This window comes from Prosopis cineraria, unplaced genomic scaffold (genome assembly GCF_029017545.1).
Source record: "Prosopis cineraria cultivar Desert tree isolate PC_DT_omini unplaced genomic scaffold, ASM2901754v1 PC14, whole genome shotgun sequence".
Lineage (NCBI taxonomy): Eukaryota > Viridiplantae > Streptophyta > Magnoliopsida > Fabales > Fabaceae > Prosopis > Prosopis cineraria.
Genome location: NW_026555345.1, coordinates 6,020,983 through 6,046,619, shown reverse-complemented (window position 1 = coordinate 6,046,619; position 25,637 = coordinate 6,020,983). Strand labels below are relative to the sequence as shown.

General features: G+C 29.9%; 1 protein-coding gene across 2 annotated transcripts; it reads left to right on the top strand.

Annotated features, from left to right (window-relative positions):
* Positions 1 to 4,265: 4,265 nt before the first annotated feature.
* Positions 4,266 to 12,616, top strand: LOC129291977 (uncharacterized). 2 transcript variants are annotated; one of them, XM_054929466.1, is made up of 14 exons: positions 4,266 to 4,541; positions 4,870 to 5,006; positions 5,130 to 5,318; positions 6,026 to 6,182; positions 7,013 to 7,128; positions 7,246 to 7,517; positions 7,910 to 8,034; positions 10,048 to 10,091; positions 10,425 to 10,556; positions 10,675 to 10,752; positions 11,191 to 11,273; positions 11,366 to 11,488; positions 11,595 to 11,655; positions 12,305 to 12,616. In XM_054929466.1, exons 1-14 carry the CDS (start codon positions 4,424 to 4,426, stop codon positions 12,470 to 12,472), a joined length of 1,803 nt encoding a protein of 600 aa, XP_054785441.1. In that variant the 5' UTR covers positions 4,266 to 4,423; the 3' UTR covers positions 12,473 to 12,616. The 2 variants fall into 2 exon arrangements, with proteins under 2 accessions (XP_054785441.1, XP_054785442.1); XM_054929467.1 differs by having other exon boundaries at positions 4,268 to 4,541; positions 6,026 to 6,156; positions 7,008 to 7,128.
* The last annotated feature ends 13,021 nt before the right edge of the window (positions 12,617 to 25,637 follow it).

The following is a 25,637-nucleotide window of genomic DNA, read 5'->3' as shown; positions in this document are numbered from 1 at the left end:
GCCACGAGCTGCGCGTATGGCATAGAGGCGAACACGTTACGGTGCATGTTTAATGAACCATGGCGCACACCCCAGTTTTTGTAGAATCACTTTGTTTTTCTGATCCTTTAGTAAATGCACTTATGTTTGAAATGATTCCATGCTTTCGCATAAATCGTGAACTCTGATTTATTTCTTCAAAGATCATTGGAAATGGTTTTAGTTTTAAAAATTTAGGATCCTAACTTTTTCACCCATTTAAAACTTGGCATATGTTAATTATCTTAATTCAATATGTTTGTTAATTAAGATTTGGAGTTAAATTAGGGTTTAGTAGAAGGAGGATATTACAAAGTGCCCACTCTAATGCAAAGATTAGATATAGCAAATGTCATTTTCAAATGTTTGAGATCATTGGGCGTTAAGAACATGATATTCTCAGTTTTTATTGACAATGATTCTTATAATGATTTTTGCATATGAAATTTGAAAGAAAACTTGCCTTTGAACAAGTTGGTAATTGGTAGGCTACGATTTCATGTTCGATGTTGCACACATATTTTGAATTTGTTAGTATAGGATGGCCTTATGAAGATTAAAGATATCATTCACAACGGTCGTGAAAGTGTCAAGTTCATAAATGGCTCATATACAAGATTGAAATATTTTTGTGAAGTAATTGAGTTGAAGGGAGTTAAAGAAAGAAAACTTATTATTGATTGTCCTACGAGATCAAACTCTACATTCTTGATGTTGACCATTGTAATGAAATTTAAGCATGCCTTTTTAGCTTATAATTTAAAAGAGCCATATTATAACTATGCATCATCTTTTGAGGATTGAGAAAAGATTGAGACAGTATGTAACCTCTTAAAGGTTTTTCATGATGCCACTCATGTTATCTCAGGTAGTGAATACCCAACTTCCAACTTATATCTGATTGAAGTTTATAGGGTAAAATAAGTTATTGATGATGCATTAAAGTCTTTTGACTTATTCATGAGTAAGATGGCAACAATTATGAAAGAAAATTTTGATAAATATTAGGGGGAAGTCAACTTGTTGATGTCTATTACAAGTGTTTTGGATCCAAAGATCAAATTTAGTTTTTTGAAATAAGCTTCCCCTTGACATATAAACCAAAAGCCGAGGCTAAGCAAAATGTTGAAAAGGTTAAAAAAAGCATTAGAGGAATTATATCTTGAGTACATGGACTTGTGTAAAGATGACTTAAACTCTTCTGCTAGTGAAGTGAATTTTGATGGCACCACCTTGACAAATCCTATTGTACCATAAAAAGATAAAGGGATGCAATGAATGTTGAACATGGTTTGTCAAAGGCATTCAGTTCCTCCTTTTAAATTAGAGTTGAAAATGTACATTAATGATGATCCTTATATTCTAACTCCTAATTCTTCATCTTTTTGTGCCTTAGAGTAGTGGAAGAACAACAGGGTAAAGTTTTATCAAAGATGGCAGCTGATATATTAGCTGTCCCTATCTCAATTATGGCGTTAGAATCCACATTTAGTGTAGGAAAAAGGGTGATTGATGAATATCATGCTAGATTGAATGAAGAATCTATTGAAATTCTTATTTATGATAGGGATTAGCTTCACCACAAATATGGGTTGAAGAGAAAAGAAAAGGTAAAAATTTATTTCTTTTAATACTTGTTGTATTGTTAATTGGGATTATGCTAAACTTGTTACTTATTTTCAATTCATTCTTTTATTGTGTAGGAGCCATTTGAACAATATGAGATTATGTTGAAGTCTTGATTGTGTTGCTATCCTTTATTTGTTAGGTTGTATTGTTGCTAGTTAATTTCATTTTAGTTGTATTATATTGTTGCTAAATTTTAGTTGTAACTCTTAAAAATATGTTTTACTTGAATTTATTACAAGTTTTAATTTTATTTTAATTTAATTATATAATGGCTTTAAATAGGTTTTAAGCTTTTAAACCTATTTAAAATCTAAAATATGTAAGGTTTAAGGCTTAGACAAAAATGTAGGCTTTGAGCCTACTTAAAAATTTTGAAGCCTAAATTTAAAAACCTTTTTAAAGGACTACATATGAAAAGGGCCTTTATAAAGGCTTTAGACCTGGCCAGACTTTAGACTTGGCTAGACTTATCATAGGTTCATGTTTGAGCTCATAAAAAAGCCTGCATGCAAGCTCAAGCTTGAGACCTATGTTACAGGCTCAGGCTTATTTAGCTAAAGTCTGGCCTGACTTGATTTATTTTCACCCCTATTTATAGGACACTTTGATTATTATTATTTATATTTTTACCATTTTACTTTTATTAAATATTGGGAAAGTTATTCTTCAATAACAAAACAAGTAACAAAAAAAAAACAACACTTACTATGACAGTTTAAAAAACAAGCATAGGTCAAAAAAGATAAAACAAAAAGGTTATTAAATGTTAAAATATTTTATCTTTAAAGTATATACTTTCTCCGTTAAAAATTATAAAGTATTTTTAACCTAATCTCACCCTCCAATAAAGTAATTACCTACTTTCAAACTAATTCTATCTTTTCATATTTACTCCTATTAAATACCTTACAATAAATATAAAGTCATTTATCAATAGGGATACTTTAAAAAAAAAGCAATGATTACACTTTAGAAGACTAAAAATGTCTTATATTTTTTAATATCTAACTTTTTAAAAAATGTCTTACATTTTTAAACAGAGAAGGTATATCTAATAGAGGTATAAAGTTAAAAACTTATTAAATTTTTAAACAAAATTAATAATGTTTGAAGTTTAAAATGTTAAAAATAATTTATAAATGGAAAGAGATTGGGGTAGTTTTTAAGGTTTAGTAATGACAAGATTTTGTTTCTTAAAAATATCACACTTCACCCCATACATCTTACCTTTCATAAATTCCATTTGAAATTACTATTCCACGTGCACTGAAAACTTTCTACAACACAAAAAATTATTTAATGTTTTATTATATTTTTTTTCATAACTACAACACAAAATCCCACAATTTTATGCGCGTTTGTGGATATAGTTTGTAGTTCTACATCTAGATTATGGAGTACTCCCTCCATTTTACAAGACATTTTTGGGGTGGACATGCCATGCCAAAATATAAAGTATTTAGACAAAAATAAAATTTTATTAATAATATTTTTTTAATATTATCCTTTCTATTATACTTTCTTTCTCTAATTTTTTTATAATAAAGTATTAAATTAAGGATATTTTTTAAAATTTATATTTTATTTTTAAAAAATAAGATTATAAAATGTATTTAAAAAGTGTTATTACTACGTAAAATTTTATTTAAAAGTATCATTTAAATTAAGATGGAGGGATTATTTGGTAAAATTACAAATCTATCATGTGTCCAATTATTTTAATTTCTTTATATGGTTTCAAATCTACCTTTTGTCCTATTATTATTTTACATTTCTTTCTCTTTTCCTATTTATTTTCGTTGAAGTTGGACCGTAACTTAAAGTGGTTGTCAATAAAATTGCATTTCATCCTTTGCCTTGTTAGTGTACATTTCTCTCCCCCTTTCACGAATCATCTTGGCCGAGATCCCTCCCTTTTGAACTTCTCTTGCCTATTGCTTGCCAAATCTATTTCCTGAATCTACAGGGATTAAATTGTGTTGAGTTCAAGCTTGAAAATTAAATTATAATTAAATTAAAATTATAAATAGTGAATTATTATTATTTTCAATAAAACAAGATTTTTGTATTTTTATTATATTGAAGAGTACAAAATGATAAAAAAAAGTTATTAAAAATAACTTATAATACACTTGTTGCATGCGCGGGCAATAAAATTTATTGGCTTAAAATTCGTAAGTCATAAAGTTGAATTTTAGAATTTAATGGAAATAAAAGTATATCCATATTTGGCTCCATCAGCCATAAAGTTTTACGTGGAGGGCGAAATTATGAATTATAATATTTTCGGTAAAGTTCAACATATATGAGTTATTCAAATCAGTACAATTTATATTAATTTATGTATAGTAGTAAAAAAAATTAATAATTTTATAAATTGATTATTTAGATATATTGATAATCTAAATTTAATATTAATTTTTTAAAATTACTTTAAAATTTAATTTAAAATTAACAGTATAAATATTTTGAAATAAAATGAAAGATCTAGACTTACTGACTGATAAATACCAATGGGTTTTGGGGAATTTTCTAGTTTATATTAATTATTACTCGGCAAAGTTTTAATGCCGTGTTTCGGAGGAACCAATAGAAAAATAACAACTCAATCAAGAACCGTGCTTGGCAAGCAGGGCCTGAATTTGAGTCCCACTCTCCCACCGACTTTACGTGTAGTTTACGCGCTGCGATACGGCACCGGGGTGGTTTTCAGAAACGTTCACCGGACGAAGTGAAATAGCGAAGAGCGAATTACTCTTGACTCCTGGACTTCGCAATGGCGATTCTGGAGCGATTAGTGAGGACTTCTCGGCTATGGCGTTCAATTCCTTCTCTTAAAACCCTAACTCCTTCTTCTGCTTGCTCTCGCCGCACTACCCGCCCTTTCTCTCACAGTAAGTTCATGTTCATCTGTGCTCTTCAGTATCGGAATGTTCGTGAGACAGTTTGTTTCTGTCTTGCTTATTTGAATTCGTCGAGTCGTTTTTAAATACTTCGGCTTGACGATTTCAGTGGCCTTTTGCTTGCTTGACTATGTTCTGTAAATGTTTGCTGTATGGAGTGAACAATGATCAGGGCTAGAAACGTGCTCTGTATGTTGAATTTTGTCTTTCTGTTTTGAATTTGTAGTTTATAACTTAGACATTGCCATTTCCGTTTTTCTGTTTCCAGTTCATAGAGATGATTATTTTTTTCATGCGGAGTACTTGTTGATTTTTGTAGGATCTGCTTTTTCGTCTGAGGTTTTAAGTTCTAGAGGTCTACCTGATGCTGCGGGACCATATTCGTTGTTTCCAGCTGTGTTAGCTGGTCTTTTTGGGGTTGGAGTTCTGGAAACGGCATACGCCGATGCTAATGAGGTCTGTCGAAGTTTTAGTATCTTCGCTAGAGCGACTGTATATTGTTGATTTGTGTTCCCAAAACATGCTCTAATTGGATGATCTTTCTTTGAATTATTTCATTCTGTGTTAGTTTTATTGCAGTCTGCAGATGCAGGTTGGAAAGAGCCTGCCAAGACGGAACCTTCCTCATCATCAGCATTGCCTTCAAGTCATGAGGATTTGGAAGGAATTGCCAGGAAATTACGGTCCCAAATAATACTGAAACTTAGAACTAAAGGAATTCTATCTGCTTCTCATCCTGATTTCACTGTTGCTGTTAAAGGTCAAAAGGTTGTGGCATTTATCACCCACAGTTTCTAATTAAAGGAATTCATTGTTGATTGTAATCTGTGTTGTTTTGCGTGGAAAGATCCATTGATTAAAAAGATATTGATTCTTGTTTTCCCCCTAAAATACACTTAATGTAGAATAAGTAGATGGATTTATTTGTTGTTATCAGGTTCAGGAGTACTTTCATAAAGGCTGATATTTTTTGGGTAATGGATGAGGACCGTGCCCCATAAAGGTTGATATTTGTGTAAATGGTCATTAGTTCTTTAAGATGGCGATGTTTCTGATTTCAAGATATCATACATTTTCCGACCATCTGCTCGCCGTTGGAGATGATATGACATGCAATACTAGTATAAATTCCATGAAGTATCTTCGTCATTTACTAGCTTTAAACTCCATGCATGCAATACCATGTCAGAAATGGTTCCATTGTTCAACCTTGCCCCTTGATTTATATTTTTTTCTGAGACACATTCGACACCTCCCCCCCCCCAAACCTCTTCTTTGTGCTGGATTTCATCATAGCCCGTCCAGTACCTACAGCACCCTTTCTTATTCTTAAGCACGGGATTCAGTGTGTATGTTGGATGCATTGCTGAAAACTTAAACACCTGCTGTCTTCTCATTTATTTAAGCTAAATTTTAATCTTCTTTTATAGTGATAAAAGTAAAATTATTTTTTATGGTGACATTTGTCAATGCAGGTTAGCATCAAGTTCCAAATTCCTCCTGCATGTGAAGTTTCCCATCTTCTTGCCAATCTCGTTTCCCAACTTGGAGTGAAGGCTGAAGAGGACAGGGGTGGTTCAGATATGTTACTTCGTGCTTGGGACAGGTTTTCTTGTTCAATTCCTAGAATTTGTGCGTTTATGATTTATGATGCATTCTGAATTTTCTCTTTGCTGTAAGACTCAGTACTTTCTGCATATAAATATTGTTATATTAATACAACAACAAACAACAACAACAACAAGCCTTTATCCCACTAGGTGGGGTTGGCTACATGGATTGTAAGACGCCATTGTTCTCTATCATTTATCAAGCTTTTAGGAATATTATTAATTAAGAGACCGCGTTCAATAACTTCCAAGAGAGTTCTCTTAGGCCTTCCTCTACCCCTCTTAATCGGACTCAAAGTTATATGTTCCATTCTTCTCACTGGTGCCTCCCTTGGTCTTCTTTGTACATGTCCAAACTATCTCAACCGATTTTCTACCATTTTTTCCTCAATAGGTGCCACCCTCACTTTTTCGCATACGTGCTCATTTCGAATTTTATCTTTACGTGTATGTCCGCACATCCATCGTAACATTCTCATCTCTGCTACTCCAATTTTATGCTCTTGCTGTCCCGTTAGAACCCAGCATTCACTACTATATAACATTGCCGGTCTGATAGCAGTGCAATAAAACTTTCCTTTAAGTTTATTAGGCACCTTACGGTCGCAAATAACTCCTTTAGCTTTTCTCCAATTAAACCATCCAGTTTGAATTCTATGTGAAATATCTCCACTGATTTCGCTATCATTTTGAATAATGGCTCCCAAATATCTAAATTTTTCCACTTGAGGTATAATTTGATCTCCCAATTTTACTTCCAAATTATTGTCAAATAGTCCTTTACCAAATTTACAAAATATTGTTATATTAATACATTAATACATAATGCTTCTTGTAAACCATCCAGTACAGTTGCATGGCAGCTTACCCTTAGTCGTCCTCTGAAGCAAAAGGATATCCAAGGGAATTCAAGTGATGAAGATCTATGCATACTCATCTATTATCCTATCATCAGACCTGACAAAGCTGTTAGCATTTGACCATTCCCTTTTCTCTCTTTTCATTATGTGTGCTTTTTCTGTAATGTGTGAAAAAGAAAAGGGAATGGACCCTTTAATTTCCAACTAACCAAGTCTATATTGCAGGAGATTGAATTCATTAAGCATGGTAACCTGAGTACTGAAGAGCTTGATGCTTTTGCATCCATTTTAGAAATAGCTGGCAAAAAGTTGGGACAAAGAAGAACCCCAGATAGCAGACCCAGGGGAGAGACAGAAAAGGTGCCATCTGCAGATAAATCTATAGCAAGTCTTGAATCAATGGGAGTGAGAGTTTATGGACTCAATGAACCTCACACAGGTGTCTCAAATGGTGAGATGGCTTGGGACAGCATTGCTGGTTATGATAAACAGAAACGGTATGTTCTAGAGTAGACTCAGCCTATCTTGGCTCTTGCTCTTTTCTTTTGTATCAGTTAAAATTCCGTTCAACTTGCACAGCAAATTTTCCATCTATGCATATTTCCAATGTTATGGCTTTATTGCTTCAAGAGAAAGGTACAGGAATTCGTGATTAGGTCCCACCAAATTTGATCATCTGTATTTTTCTTAATATAATCCATATATATATATATATATATAACTCAAGAGAGACATCCTGTCCTTCAACTTTTATGTACTTAACCCTTTCGGTAACATGTTTACTTCTACCTTGGTATTACCTATTAATAATTGTGCTCATATGCGTGTTTGTTTGATAATGTGCATGAAATTCCTTTTTAAGTTTTTAACCTAAGTGCTGATTTTGTAGAGAAATAGAAGATACGATACTATTAGCTTTACAAAGACCTGAAGTATATGATGACATTGCTCGTGGGACACGTCATAAGTATGAGATAACCAGGCCGCGAGCTGTTCTCTTTGAAGGTCCCCCAGGTGTGCCCTTATAGTATCTAGTTTTTCATATGATTGCGTAATTTGAGACATCCACGTTCTCTGTAAACATTACTATAGCCTGATATGTCAGTGTATGGAGCCTAATTTAGTGATTTGTGCGCGACAATTAATAGCAGAAATGAAACAAAACTTAATTGAGGCTTTATGTTATAAAGGCAATTCTCAAACTGAAGGTATTTGAGGAATTATGTCTTTTGTCACTGTCCCTGATTGGGTTGTGGGTGAAAAGGCATCCAAATTTTTAGTGGAATGATGTTTTTAAAGACAAGCATTTTTCAAGAGTAATAGAGCAGGACATTCTGCATCTTGGATGATAGTCTTCATTGTGCTGTTGATACTGTTGTTACAGTGTGGAGATAGGACCCTAAAATAGTCAAGAAGCTTTTCTTTCACATTTGCATTATATCAAACAGGTGTATGATATTCAGACTTTTTTTTTTATCAATTTTTTTTTATCAACGATATTCAGACTGTTATTGTAGAGTATTGGCTTTTAAGATTGCATGTGAATAAAATTGATGCACACAAAGTGTTTCACCTCAATTGTACGGGTTCAAATGTATTATATGAGTACGTGAAGGTCGATCCCACAAGGAATCAAGCATAATAGCAATTAGGCAATAAAGTTCTCATTTTTGTTCACAATAAGCAAAACTAATTATAATTGATTGATTAATCAAAATTAAAAAAGTGAAATGAATAAAATGTAATGAGATTTTCAATCTAACAACTAAAAATGTCCAAGGCAACCTAGAGCCACTAATCCCTTGCTAGCTTCATAAGTCTTGCTTTTACTCAATGAATTAAATTTAATGTCAATTTTGTTAATTTAGAGTATTGGTGGCTAAAAGGGCCTTTCGAACCTCAAATAGCCGTTTCTCAAATTAATTATGTTATTTCTAATATAATTATCCAAGAGGCAACTTCAATTTTAACTCAAATTAATTTGATTATATGAGGTAATTAGGTATGTTTCTATCTTAATTGCAAATTAGATAATAATCTAATCCCATATTACTTAATCTAAGGGTCCAAATGAGATTTATTTTTGTCAAGGAAAAATCCAAACACCCAAATTCATATTTAATAGCAGCCAAACATCAAATAGACAATTAAATGCAAGATTGAGCAACCAAAATCAGCATTAAGCATAACCAATGGATAAAAACAAACTGTAATCCACCAAGTTCATAATTACTTTAGGTCAAATAGAATCAGCCACTAACAGCCATGAAAATATCAAAACTCAACAGAATATACATCCAAATGAAGAGAAAAGGAAAAAGAAAGCTTAGGAAGGATGATTTCTATCACAAATTGCAACACCCAAGTGTTTCCCAAGCTTCTCCAACTTAGAATGCTCCTTAGATGTGCAGCTGCTGGTTGAAGAGGAACTAAAATGAAAATGATGGCTAGAAACCCTTTAAAACATGACTTCAAGTGAAACTGTGCGCTTTGTTGAAAACTGGTCTGATGTCGCGACATTCAAAATTGGTGCTGCAACATCACTAGTGAGAATTCAATTTCTTGTGGGCTTTGAAATTGTCAGCTTTGGGCCCATAAATTGGGCCTCCTTATAAGAATAAAACCCAAGTTTAGTGCCATAATTGATCCAATAACTTCTACAATTGTCTTGAAACATATCCATACCCATTCTCACAAATAATTATCTATTAAATCATAAATTTGCTAACTAATTCCGCAAAATGACTTCCAATTGCATTAAAAACTCCATTAAATTCATTAAAATATTGGGAGTCATCAATTGGCTTTTAAGCTTGCATGTGAATAAAGTTGCTACTTGCTTTGACTTAAAAACTACATCTGCTGAACTTTCCCCATCCCTCCCAATAAAATTAAAACCTTATTTTAGTGGGCTGTAACTATGTAATGTCTGAGTTAGGATAATAGTGCAGAATTTAATAATTGATCGGCAGCTATAGTTGATGTCTAAATTCTGAAGGCTTATTTGTTTGGCATTTTTTTCTTCAGGTACAGGGAAAACTTCTTGTGCTCGTGTTATTGCTAGTCAAGCGGTATGCAACTTAAAATCTCACTTTTTCAGCAGTATGCTTTGTACGATGTTGTTGGGCCTATGTTGAATGACATTGAACATGTCCTAGTTGCCTGTTATTATCTGAAGGTAGAATATTCTTTTTTTCAAGAAAAAACATTTAATTATTGATATATAACAATCATCTCAGAGTATAAACTATGTAATTCACAACCCAAGCTGCACAGAAGTGCTGATTCTGTAACTTTTACTTGCTAGTTTATTATAGTTTACAGATGCTGTGCTCATAGGATTTTCCCCCATTCAGTGCATGATATACAATGAACTGAAATTGGTGTGTGATTTGTTTTGGCAGGGGGTCCCATTGCTGTATGTACCACTGGAGGTAGTCATGTCCAAATACTATGGTGAAAGTGAGAACTTGCTAGGAAAAGTGTTTTCTCTTGCAAACGAACTTCCCAAGGGTGCTCTTATTTTTCTGGATGAGGTAATGGACAAATGGATGGAGAGTGGCTTATGTTTTCCTGTGGGAAACTTCCTATTTTCATTCTAAGTTTCCATTTTCAATGTTTTTTGGTGGTTGTTTTCATTTCTTTGGGATGCAGATAGATTCTTTTGCTGCTGCCCGTGATGGTGAAATGCATGAAGCTACGCGCAGGATATTGTCAGTCTTATTGCGACAGGTTATACTTGTTCAAAGCATCATGCTCTACACAAATGGCATATGATATTATATAAAGCTGGACTTTGTTAAAGTTTCTTTAAGTGTTTGCTTGGGTAAAATTACAATAACATGGTTTCAATGAAAAAGGGAAAAAATTAGAACTTGGGGACATTTTTGACAAGTTTCTTTAAGCATTGGCGGGGACTAGTTTCTGTTTACAAGTTCTGGTTTGTCACCATAAGCACTTAAAGTTTCACGAGTTTGGAGGTGCTAGAAAATAGCTTAATTGGTCCAAATTAAGCTATTCTATCGTGCATGGAAGAGAGAATGAGCTTATCGGACAAGGTGTTTGAATATGTTATTTTTATTGCATAAACAGCCTTGGATTAGTGACTAATTGATGCTCATCCATAGCTTAAATGTTTTAGTAATTGACAGGAAAAACCAACTTGTGCAGATTGATGGGTTTGAGCAGGATAAGAGAGTGATTGTCATTGGCGCTACAAACAGAAAGCAAGACCTTGATCCAGCGTTAATCAGGTTAGATTGAGGACAATTTGATTTGTGGCATGTAAATGAGACTCGGTCATGTAAATCCTAATTCCTGGCTGTTGCTTCTCTATATTTTTTAGTCGGTTTGATACTATGATCACTTTTGACCTGCCTGACCATGGTAACCGTAAGGAAATAGCTGCCAAATACGCCAAGCACCTTACAAAATCAGAATTAGATGAACTTGCAAGAATTACAGAAGGGTATGTTTGATGTTTATCCTTTGCCTCTACATATTATAATCATTGAAACCTCTATCTACATACATTTCACTTACATTCTTACCTCGTTGAATCTCACTGTTCTTAGCATGTCTGGAAGAGACATTAGAGATGTTTGTCTGCAAGCTGAAAGGTCCTGGGCATCAAAGGTAAAGATTATTTCCCATGTGAGAAATCCTATAATTTTTTGAATAATAATAAAAAGAATAAAATGAAAATTTGTTTGTACTCTTTCTAGCAGAAGCATCTCAAATATTTTTGTCGATTCAAAATATGTTGGGGGAAACTAACATGCCCTATTTTGGTCCACCCCCAATCACAATGTCTTCGACAAACGAAAAATCACAGTTGACTGCCTTATTTATTAACCTTATTGTTTGAAATGATTTTTTTTGGGCCAACAAGGAAGAAATATTACCATGGAACTAATAGATCAGGGACCAATGCTACTTTTCTGGAGATTAGAAAGGGTAGTGCAATGGGAGGCAAAGATCAAGTGGGTAGTTGCAATTTCTCCTGCAGTATAACTTTTGCTAAACCCGATCCACTGATGTCTTTTCTTTGCCATTTGATCTATATAAAAAATTCCTCTGCACAATACAACAATAGCAAGAAGTTTTATCTCACTAAATAGAATCAGCTATACAGATTGTGTAATAGTCAGTTATAAATATAAAATTAACTGCATTAATTGTCTTATTTAGAACAAAATAAAAGGAAGATAACATAATTTACTCCAACTCATCATGTGTTATATATGGCATGTTCATGTGAAAATATCCCTTTGTGACTTGACAGATTATTCGAGGAAAAGTATCCAAAGGAGATGAAGCTTGTCTTCCACCTCTGCAAGAATATATGGATAGCGGCTCCAATAGGAGAAAAGCCTTGCTTAGTGCTGCAGCAAATCAGAAATTCCGAAGTTGTTCTCCCGTTGGCAAAGGGAGCCAGCTAGATCTGGTCTGACTCGGAGTGGGAAAATATGCTTATTCATTCAATCATGGATATTTTTGTTTTTCCTTGCTTATAGTTATTTAATATTATTTTCCCCCTTTTAATGTTAGCATAGATGGGCATAGCATCTATTGAAGAAACAATTATTAAAAATCATTTAAGATTGTTTGGATATATGCAAAAAAAAATTGTGAGAGGCGCTAATGACGAGAAAGAAATGGATAAATTTGAATGTTGTTAAGAAGGATAGAAGAAAGTCAAAGAGTGCTTATAGAAGTTGTTGACCAAGATCTTTGTTAACATTTTTAAAAGCTTGGTAAATAATAGAATATAAACAATTTATGTAACTAATTTCATTTAGTGTGATAAAGCTTCTTCTTGTTAATCTAGGCATAAATATTGTAGGGGCAGAGAATCGCAAAAGTAAATTTCATTTCAGCCAACTAGCAAAAATGCTAGTGTAGTTTGGTGCATTGCTAGATCTTAACACATCTATTTATAAATTCCATGAGAATATATTTTAGGTAGTTATCTGGATATACATAGGCTAACAAGTACGTTAATTCACATATGGCATACAAAGATTTATTCTTTTTGACTGTACATCCTTGAAGCGCTATTTTATGACAGCGAAGTCAGGTAAATAAAACGAGACCCAGTGGTAAGTTGGCTTGTATATGTGTTTGTGCTATGTAGAAAAAAGAAAATGATTTAGTGCTTGGCGGCTGAAGACATTGGAGCAATTGATACGATCCAAAAGTTGAAATTTCTTGATCGAACTGAAGTCTCTGAAGGATCTAGGGGCCAAGATTTTTATACAGTAGTTTTTATTTCGGCCAACATTTTTTAATGGTTTTGATCAGGTGCTCTATTTGGAGGATTTTGTTTTAGGCTTGGTTTGCATGGAGGGAAAAATGAGAAGAAAAGTGGGAAGAGAGAATACTTGAGAGACGTTTATAAAAATAATAAATTTTTTTTATCATTTTTAAGAGTTTTTCTTTTTTGTTTTTTTTTTCCTTCATATTTTTTTCCCTTTATTAAAATTTATGGAGAGAATGTCCGGTGAATCTGCATCAATGTTCTTTTCGGCATTAAGTATATTTTATTGAATTAGTGAGATATTGGTTGTTGAGACATGTCGAATTCAGAAAATTATCCAACAAAAACAACAATGAATTTTATTCTACTATGTAAGGTCGGTTGTGTAGATTGCAAATTGTCACTTATGATCAATCAAATTCAAAAAAAAAATCAACCTTCTCAACAAATTCATTCATTTGTTCGTTTATTTTTTTTGTCAACGGTCTGTAAGCTAGTAGCATAAGATTCTTTCAGATAAAAGATGCCATGAGTTTAAACCATATAAGGTTCAAGTAAATAGTGAATAGTTAATGACATGTAAACATTTTTGTAAGTGAAAGATTGTGGATTTAATCTCGTTTACAATTTCAGGCCGCTGTGGGAAAAAGAAAGTAAATAGTGAATATGTGTATGTGTGGCTTTCGCTGTGGGAAGAAGTGTAGGGCTTGTGGACGGGTAAAGAAACAGTTTGCATTTCAATCATGTGCAATGTTTGTCCAAAAAAGATATGCCATTTATGCACTGCTATGTTTCATCTGTTTGAATGGGGGCCCAAATTTTAAATAAGGCTAGTTTACCAGTCACCCTTATTCCTAATGGCGTGGGTTACCCTACGAGAGGAACCATGGTTTTTGTTTTTTAATAATGTGTGACTTGAATGATATGTGAACGTCCAAAATTTTATTTTTGAAATAATCAATGAAATTTATTTAAAAATTTGATCTTCATATATTCCCAAATTGTATAAACCAACCCATATATATTTTGTTCCTTAAATTTACTTCCTGTCTCATATTAATTATTTAATTCTTAGTTTTTTTGGTAAATATTCTTTAGTTCTTAGTTAACTCTTGTTTTATGGCTTAACTTCATTTTTGATTTTGCTTTCCTCCCTTTATTTGATTTTCATTTGATACTTTATTTTAAGTTCTATTTCTCTCTCTTTAAGCTTAACATTAATTTGAATTTGATTCTTAACTTTAAACTCAAGTTTTATCCTTTAAAAAACATTTTGTTTGGATTAAGAGATTGAGAAAAAAATTTAAGGAAAAATATTTAGATAATTAAGCTTATATAATTAAGGTAGTTTTTTATTGTTAAACAAGGCTATATGGAATTTTTTTCATGATTTTCCTTCTAACATATTCTTGTTATAAATATTTTTAATCTTTTTAAAGTTTAAAATCCCTTTCCCTATTTTGATTGGAAAAAAGAATACTAACTATGTAATTTTATGCAGCAAAAATTTCTACAAATTTTTATTATTAACAAGTTTTTTTTTTGGTTATGAATTATTAAAAAGCATTTGATTTGATTTGATTTGCTAGAGTCAGTCCATGCCACTACGAAATAGGAATGAATATCCACCATTTTTGTGAACTAATGAAGTGCATTTTAATTTCCCTACCAAAATACACTAAAAAACTACTACTAATAATATTTTGAGTGAAAGTATAATTTTACTTTTAAAGTAGAGGTCTTGGAATGTTTAGAACCGTAAATTCATTTTATTATGCCATGTTTTTCTTCAATTTTTTTAAAAATGGTGTAATATTATTCTATTATTAATAAATGTTAACTTTAACTGTTAAACAAAAATTACAAAAAAATACATCAAAGATTAAGAAAAATTCAGAAATTTATAAAAAAGAATTTAAAAATTGCAAATGAGGATTCAAAAATTTATAAGAAGTTTCTTGATCTTTTTCTATAATTTTTAAATTTTTTTATTAAATATTGGTTAAATTTTATATTTGTTAATGATAGGGATAAGATTGTACTCTTTTAAAAAATTTAAAAAAAATTATTACATTAAAAATAAATTTAAAGCCTTAGGGCTAATTTGATATTTAACCTTAATAGTTTAAAAAAAAAATTTATCATAATTTCAAATAGAGCCAAGGCTAGGTGAGGTCAATGTGAGAGGGACAGCCGTAGAATCAATAGGACCATATCTAATAATATCTAATAATATATAAAGCAAGATTTGCTTCATGCTGGAAAATTTTGAACCAAACATCAGTGAAAACAACACATTCTTTGACATAACTCACACTAATTAACTTTTCAAATAAATAATAATTAAGGTGTTATATGACTTTCCCAATTAAACTTAATCAACCATTAGAAATTATAATCTCACAGGCTTCCTCGTGTGGCGCACGGATAACGAGCAAAATGGTTAGTGAAAAGCTTGGGCCCCACCATTGTTAATCACTGCTTTACTTTTATTGATAATTCTACTAAACTGATTCTATCAAAGTTAAACTACAGAGGAAACTGCTCATAGCTTTTATTATAATTAACATGCTTAAAGTTTCAGCCAATACAATTGACGGGAGTTGATTTTAAAGTTTGATAATTGTTGGTGGGGTCTCACTCTTGTTGTTTATAGTGGAAAATACTTGACAGATAATAATAATAATAATAATAAAATTGATCTTTATCTTTTAAGTAAAATTTAAACGTCCCTGTAATTTAGAAGGGAAAAAGGAAAATTATACTCTTAATAATAAATTATCTTAATCTTCAATTTGTTTTTTATAGCTTATTTTTTTATTTAGGTCTTCATTCAAGGACCTTGTTATTTAGAACTTATAATTACAATTTTTTAAATACTTTATTATATATTTTAATTGATATTATTTTCTTATCTATATTTATATCACTTCTATTGCATTATATTATACATATTTACAATATTAAGTTAAGATGATATATTATTAGCCATGCCAACAAAGTTTATTAAGATTAATAAAATTTTAACAATAAGAACTAAACTTCAAATTTAATACTCATAACAGATTTTATTATATAGTTTTAAATTATACATTTTAAATAAAAAAATATATATTTTTTAAATAAAATAAAATTGAATAAGATCTGATCTCATCGTTTCCAATAAGTAGGGACGAAATTGGGACACGGAGGCGTGCAGCGTGCTCTCTCCTCCCCCTCCCCCCCGTCAAAAAAAAAAAAAATCAATTAAATCTGACTTCTCTTAATTCTTCCCTCTCCGTTTTTCTCCCCACTTTCCATCTCAATTATTAAATTTATTTTTTAATAAGTAAAATTCATAAAATTAATTAATTAATTTATTTTTTATAAAAATTTATATTTTAATAATAATTTTATAAAATATCAAATCTCAATTATTCAATAATAAATTTAATGATTGAGATGAGCGGTTAAAAAAAAATAGAGAGAAAGTCAGGTCCACTTCAATCCATTCTTGACAAAAATTTAAATTTTTGGCTCATAAAAAGTTTTAAAATAGATTTTAATCTCTCCATTTCATATTTAATTTTCACTTTGGCCCTTCTTCAATTAGTTCCAAGATCCGTCCCAGATGTCCATTTTTAATAGATAGTCGATGTGAGATTAGTAAGTGTTCTTTCGTTCCTATATATTAATCACATTTTAAAAGCACGATGTGATTCACTTTATAAATTATTAACGAATGAGATTATTTTATTTTAAATTAATATTTTAAAAGAAAGAAAGACAAAAAATAATATTATATAATTTATTTTTTATATTTTATTTAAAGACTATGTTTAAAAATTTACTTAATTTTATTTTTTTATTTTTATAATATTAATATTGATGAGGTTAATAAAAATAATTTATAAAATGAAGGGAGTAGATGAATAAATAAAATTGCATGAAAATTATAAGGAAATGAATGGAGAGGCAGAGAGGGAAATGTTAATTAAGATAAATTTAAGGGCAACTTTATAGTGTACTTATGAAAATCATTACGAGAAAAAAACGTCGATGTGATTGGAATAAAATGTATATATAATATAAATGGATCTCAAAAATGGGTCTAAAAAGTGAGAGGTTTAATGATAACTATTGGCAATAAAGCGGGAAAAAAAGAAACGAATGCTTGATGTGATTGCGATTGTAAAATCAACGAGAAAATATCACAAAAGTTTTGATGTTGCTGTCAAATTCAACTATTCAATTTATTTGGACCCTTAAAGAGTTAACACTATCCTAATTAATTAAAGTTGCTTTAATCAATTTGGCTCCTCAAAGCTTATTCACAGACAATGTGAAGTAACAGTGTTTTCTTTCATCTTTTAGCTGTCCATGACAATGTAATTATCACATTCATCATTGATTATTTGTAAATTTTACCCCCAAACACCAAAAAATTTAACCAGTATATAAAGTTTTAGTCATGTTTATCTTTCAATTTTATATGAAAGGTCAGTGCATATTTTAAATTCAACTATATATTAATTTTACTTGTTAACTTTAAAATTTTTTTTTCTTATCACTTTATTATTTTTTTACTGTCTTTTTATCATTAGTGAGTTTTATATTATAATTTGTTAATATAAAATAGTTGAGTTTAAGATAGCCACTGACCCTTTGAACTAAAGTTGATAGATAAAAATAACTTATCACCCAATATTTTATAATACAAAGATATTAAAAAAATGTAATGTGAGCCCATTAATAGTAAATAAATAGTGAGAAAATGATAAAGTGATGAAAGAGAGAATTTTTAACATTTAAAGGCACCATAATTGAATTTATAATGCTCAGTAATCTTTTTTATAAAAATTGAGAGGAAAAATGAATCTTAATCTTAATATCAATGCTTTTCCTTATGGCTAAAAAGGGAGTGTTTAATAAGTTTAATTAATCTTTTAAAACCAACTCTTGTACTCTGACTTTTGTCTCGCCCGTACTAATTAAATAGATTTTTGTATAAATATATGGTCAACCCTTTAAGAATAAATTAATATTAAGTCGAAGACCTTACATTTTAATGAAAAATATTAATTTCCAATATGTAAATATATACACATATCCACACATGACATTAAAAAAAATCAATAAAATAGTTACATTTTAATCCTATTTCATATCAAGAAGATCTTTATCCTTTATTTTGAAGTTAAAGTACACATTTAATTCTTTAACTTTACACAATATTTTATTTTAATCCCTTAATTTTAAAGTATTTTTTAGTCTTTTAACCCTAATAAACTTAGTTTCATCCCAACAATTTTTTACATTAAATTTTTAAATATTAATAAAATATTATTAAATATTGACATATTAACTTTAAATTTTTTAAATAATAGTGAATGATACAAAAAATAATTATTTAAAACTAACGATATTATGATTTATTTGCGTTTGAGTGTCAAACTTTCTTACGTAAAATAATTTGATACTAAAATTAATACTATTAACTAGTTTATAGAAAGAACTTTCTATAAATATTCAGATTGAGAAATTTGGTATGTCCAAAGTTCAACCCCAAGTACTATCAAATGATAGCAAAATATTATCAATTTTGTATAATGCATCATTTTGTATGATACAGAAAAATTATGCCATTTTTACTCTGATCTTTACTTGTTATAGTTTAAGTTAAAGTTTTAAAATTAAGACTTGGAATCCCATATTTATTACTATTATGTCTAAAAGCGCAAGCTGAAAATTGGGTTAATTCTTACTTTTAAGAAGATGGTTTTGGTTATATAGTCGAGATAACAAGGGTGATATTGTATTTCAGACAATACATGGCTAAACCCGACACAATGAATTAGATTTAGAAAAACATTTCTTCAATGTTTGAGCTATGTTAACATTTAAATGTCAATCCTCACATATAAAAGAGCATAGTATCCGAGAAAGATTAATTATTACCGACAGAGTCTATTCCTTGTGCTTCACTGATAACAATCATGTTAAAAGAAATTTGATGGCGTCGAATACAATATAATTGTAGAAAATGAAACGTGGCCAACAATAATAATAAATCTAAAATAACCCAAATTTGATGAAGGCGTATATAAATTATGTTAAGAGGAAAAGACATTAAAAAGTGAAAGTAACAGGTGAGAGATGGATGATTGATGAGGTTGTGGGGCGAGTCATGTATCTTAAAAATGAAGCTAACATGACATGTTTTTGTTTTGTTGTGATGAATAAGCTAACATGACATTTAAAATATCAAACACATCAAAAGTGTCTCCTTTGTTTGTTTTTCCATTTTCTTCTTCAACCAAAACACAACAAACATCAAACCAGTAATCGGACACTCTATGTTATGCCTAAAAAACCAATCAAATGGCTTATCACTTCGTCACCTGATTTGATTATTTGAGTGCAAGGCTGAGAGGACACACACACACACATTATGAGTATGATTAAGTAATGTGATTTTTCCAATTCATATAGTTTGAACTTACGCTCTTGTCTTGTTCAAGGATATCGAATTACTTATCTATTCACTTTCATTTTATTATTTCAAAGCAAATATAAAATAAAAATTATATATAGCTCGAGTCCTAAACAATGACAAGTCTATTTTTAACTCTAAAATAATATATATATATATATATATATATTTATATATTTACATAAGATTCAAAATACTACTTTTCACAATTTATGAATGATGTAATTGTTTACAAGTTTTGCATATATATTTAACAATAACATTTGTGAATAGATGTTTCGTATTTTCCCACTTTATTCTTTCTCTTCTTTTGGTGTCCCTGTGTCCAAAGTTAGATGGATGACACGCAGGAAAACACACTTGATCAGTTATTACCTACAATGAATTAACTTCATTTCATTTCAATCCTTGTTATAGTAAACTTGTACACCTAATTGAATTAATTGTGCATGTTTTAGCCTTAGTTGATTATTAGAACATTTTTTTTTTTAGAATTGATTTGTTTTATAGAGTCTTGTTTATCATCCTCCACCCCCTCTTTTTTAAATATCAACTTCATTGTTATTTCGAAGAATTCTTTTGGAATATACCACTTGGAATTAATAAGTTCCTCTTCCAAATTCAGCCGATCCATACATATTCACAAGCCTTTCTCTCAGGACATGTAAATTGTAATATCTTAATCCTCAAGCAACATAGCCTTTGGAACTATGTGTGTATATATATATATATATCATTAGTATTATCCTCATGTACACTTTGCTATTGTCAATTTTTTTTTAAACACGCAGAGCATTTAGACAGAGAGTTCGCGAAAATTAAGATTGGTTCTCATACTATAAATTATCACTGTCTGCCACGTCATCAAAGTCAACATGTCTAATTAAACAAGTCCACCTTATTATTGGCAACATCACATCCAACAACTAGCGCCCAACAACTCCAAGAATTAGCTGCCATCACCACATATCTATATGCAAGTATATAGAATTTCTTATTGTTAGGTGAGTTATATAATCTTCCAAATCATTTTATTACTGTCAGTAAAAAAAAAAAAAGCTATATTATTTATAATACTTAAATAATAAAATTTTATATATGAGGCGGCCAACAAGGTATAAATTCAATCATTTGGGAGCTAATATCCTATTTAAGTTCCATAATATTTGTAAAAAAAATAATCATTATTCCATATAATTTTATTAAATTTTATTTTTAGTTCCTTGAATTTTTTCTATGTTTTTAAATAGAGACATGAGGAACAAACATGACATTAAGAGTGAGAATAGGTCAGGCCTTTAATAGTGACCTACAAGTTAACCTACTTTAGGTCTAGCTTAACTTACTTATTAAATAGGCTCAGGTCACTGAAGTTAAGCTTTTAATTAAGTCTATTTAATTAAATAGGTCGGGTTTATTTTTTTCAAAGCCTAACCTACAGCCCCAATAAGCCAGCCTATATATATATATATTACATACTATATCACAAATACATCAATTTTACCATATAATTTTTAATCAATTTATTTTTATTACTTCTAATTATATTTTCAATAATATTTGATTTATATATTAATTTAATATTGTCAATTTATTATTATATTATATTGTAGTTAGTAACTTCTTTCAATTCTTATATATTGTAATTAATAAATTAGGTTATACATTGTATATTATAATAGCCCCTAAAGTACATATAAATGTTTAAAACTAAAATACGAAACTATTTAAAAGGCTTTACTTTAAAGTAAACTTTTAAATAAGCTTGTAGACTATGTTAGGATTTAAGTAGGTTCAAGTCTGAGCCATAAAAAAAGTTTTACATAGGTTTGAGGTCAGGTTCAGATATTTGATTTACTACACAGGTTTAGGTCTATTTGGCCAAAACCTGACTCGACCTAACTTATTTCTACCCCTACATGACACAATCTCACTAAAACTATATGGATTAAAAATACTAAAAAATTACAAAAATTAAAAGCAAAACTCTAAAAACTATATAGACTGATAATTATATTTTCTCATTTTTATATGTGAAATAATAATTTTGATTATATGTGTGTTTTTCAGCCTTTAATTCGGTGAACCAAGTATACCCTTAGCTTGGCATCACACAATGAAATTAGACAAACATGTCTCTTAAATTTTAAATGAAAAAAATTAATGACGGTTCGATATGTGATATATAAATTATTTAAATAATTACAAATTCAAGAATTTTAATCATAAAGAAGATATTTAAATTTTAAATATAATTTTTAATTTATAATTGAGATTCATATCAACCAATATTTATAATTCATTTTTTAAAAATTATACAACACATAAATATCATTAATTTTTAAAAATTTTACTGTCATCCTCCATAAAATTAGTCATCAAAGGGGACTAATCGATTGAAATGTTATTACTTTTTTATTTAAAAATATAAAATATTTTTAATTAAATCTCACTTTTCAATGAAATGTTACATATTTTTTAATTAATTTTATTTTTTTATATTTATTTTTATTAAATATTTTATAATAAATATAAAGTTATTATTAGATATTTAAAAAAAATAATAATTATATTTTAAAAATTAAAAATATTTTATATTTTTAAATATTTAATTTTTTAAAAAGTATTTTATATTTTTAAACCGGGAAAGTATTATTTTTCTTTTGGTTAAAAAATGTCATGCTTCTCCTACCCCTTATTTTAATATTATTATTTTATTATATTCAGAAAAAGAGAAAAAATTCATTTTTTTTTTATGTCTATCATGCAACAGTACATGGACGTGACATAAAGCGAGTAAGCGATAAAACATGCAAAGAGAGAAATGAAAAGCTCATCTTTTAAATTAAAAGATTTTCAATTCCAATTAAATAAAACAAGTTAGCATCATGTTAGTTACATAGGAGAACTTTGTTCTCATTATCTATCAAATTTAAACTGAGGTTAGTAAACAATATATCATACGTTAAATATATTTATAAAAATATAAAAATATTTTCTGAATTTTTTTATAAAAATTCAGTATATCATTTATATATAAGCACGACTCAATTTTTATATTCATGTCATACATTGATTTTTTTTTAATATTGTGATAAAAAATAGATTTATTTTTGTTTGTTTATAAAGCTATGAAGTAGGGTAGAGAGAGTAGGGTCTTGAAACTAAAGAGCTTTATTCTCTCTCTCTCTACATAGCAGCTTGTCTGTTGCTTGGCCATGACCATCACATTCACACCTTGCAGCTGTGACGTCGCTCCCAAACGCCAACAGGACAGACTTTCCAAACCCTAAAAAGTAAAAACCCTAACCAGTAATCATCATCATCCTCTTTGCCAAGCCCTACATTTGGACTGCTTTTCCATCAACTTCTTTTTTTCCGGCTTAAAAAAAAAAATACAATTCTCTCCCTTCCTTCCCCGACAAATTCTCATATTTTCAGAGATACTATTACTATATATATATAACTACAATTAATTATAATTCGAGTCTATATGTATTATAATTAAAAGAGTCTTTATTCATGACCATGCGTGAGACCCATGACTTTTGTGAAATATTGATTGATTATAAAGATATGAAATGTTAAAATAAAATATAAATTTTCTTGCCGGCCATAATATTCATGGAGATGAATAATGCAACTTAATTATAATTAGATTCTGGGACAAAATGCATGGCTATTGTTTAGTGTAGTTTAGTTTGGTCAATATAAAATTATAAAAGGTGTAGGAAAATATATTATTTTGTCCGTATCACCTTATGTCCAAAGCTCACTCTAGCCGATGTTAATTAAATCTATAACTAATTGCACTATCTACATCTATATCTTATAAATGGTATAACTTTATCTCCTTTTTTTTTTCGTGATCCAAAACGCATCGTCTCAAACTCTGCGCAGAAGGAAAGGACGTGTTTATGTATTACATATGATAATATATCTTATTTATTTATTTCTATTAATTTAAAATATAATGTGATTGGATGTTGAATGATTCATTAATTTTTTTTAAAAAAGAAGGTATGAGAACTTGATTCCGGATATTAAAAAAAACTTAAATTAAAGATTTTATTAGAAGATGGGTTTCATTCCTCGCTAGTGCCATGGGGGTTATTGCATTAGCAAGACATGGCACAAATGATAAGCTACATTCATGTCTTTTAAGATATTGAAAAGCATTAGTCATCGGAAAAAGGTTTGCTTCTTGAATAGAATTCAGATACTATGTCGAAGAATTAGTCTCTGACAGTACACTTGTACCATGAATACTAGAGAAGTAAAAGAAAAAGAAAAAAGAATGGTGTGATTCTAAATGGTCTTAATGTCTTTTGTTTTATTGGACTCTCAATTTGTGGTAAGGTTTTCCTCTTTTCAAGCTCCATAAAGATCCCAACCCTCACATCCAGGTAACATTCCAGTCATCACCACCTTCTAAGCAATACTTTTTTTTAGACTCACTTCTACGGTGGAGAAAATTAAATCTCAAAATTAAGAATTAGCATGCTCTGTCTCTTTTTTCCTCTTTCATAAGCATATGATTTTGCAATAGCCTGTTGTATGTGGGCGAAAATTATAATTGAATGAGACTCACAAAAAGTTAAATGGAATAATCCATAATTTTGTACGAAAAAAAAAGATGTGTCAGGAAATTATGGGCCCAGTGATTGGATGGATCGTCATGCTTGATGCTAAACTATTTCTTAACTTGTCTTTCTTTGTCACAACTTGGAACTTACCACTCATTTTTCTACCTGCATTATTGTTCTTAAATGTCTGCTAGTAATAATGAATATACAAAAACATGATTTTTTTAATATAAAAATCTAGAATACAAATCCTAAAGTTAAAATTGGTGAATTTGGATATAGTTTTCGTTGTTTAGTATTTTTATTTATTTTATCATTTTTCTAAAATATAAAATCCTTTTTCTCCTTTTTAAAAATAAAAACTTCAAATAAATTTACCAATACCAAGTTTTGAGAATTAAATCCAAAAATAAGCTTAGTTAAAATCAGTAAGCAGTTGGATTATTTTGGAATCCAACGAGTGGCAATCGGATCTCACTGTAAAGATTTGATTGACTCTCTTTAACTTGTCGATCACCCTTCTTATTTTTCTGATTTTTTCACAAAATATCAAGTGATGTACATTCTTTAGTTGGAAATTTATATTTGAAATTACTTTCAAATTGATGGCAATTTAAAATATGTGAAAATTTTTAATAAAAAATGACTAAAACAAGATTCTGATAAAAAAAAACACTAAAACAAGATTTGATATAAAAATTTAACATTTCATGTCTGAAAAATCAATTACAATATTTATGATTTATAAATGATATAACTTGTTTTTTTTTTTGGCCGCAGATAAATGATATAACTTGTTACTAATCTTATCTCACACACACACACACTCATTGTAATAGTGATTTTGTGACATCGATGGCTTGAAATTGCGGCTGAGATGAGGAAACTTAAGAAAATATTATTAAAAAAACATTAATATGTCTGGGAGATGGGAGATTTGTTCAAAGAGAGGGTTAATATTATTAAAAACATTAATATGTCTAGAAAATATTACAAAACACAATATTTTATTTACAAGAAGTTAAGGTATAGTATGATTTATGGTGTGATAAATTAAAGATGGGAGAGATGGGGAAGCAAGCGACAATTTGTACGTAACCTGAGAGATAAGGTGCTTTCACAAATCACTGCGGTATTTCACAGCAAGTGATGCTACTCTACAATCTACGCCCTTCTCACCAATGACCATCAGAGAACGCACAATCCTTCTATCTATGATCTATTTCTACCATTTCGTAGAGATCTAGTATTCTGTGTGATCCAGTCTAGAGAAAGATAGAGATAGAGTGTGAGTGAACGA

Excerpts from the sequence above, each read along its gene's own strand:
- LOC129291977 (XM_054929466.1), top strand. The coding sequence starts at position 4,424 with ATGGCGATTCTGGAGCGATTAGTGAGGACTTCTCGGCTATGGCGTTCA. Across the intron at positions 10,557-10,674 it reads CTCTTATTTTTCTGGATGAG|ATAGATTCTTTTGCTGCTGC; the intron begins GTAATGGACAAA and ends TTTGGGATGCAG. Across the intron at positions 11,489-11,594 it reads CTTGCAAGAATTACAGAAGG|CATGTCTGGAAGAGACATTA; the intron begins GTATGTTTGATG and ends CACTGTTCTTAG.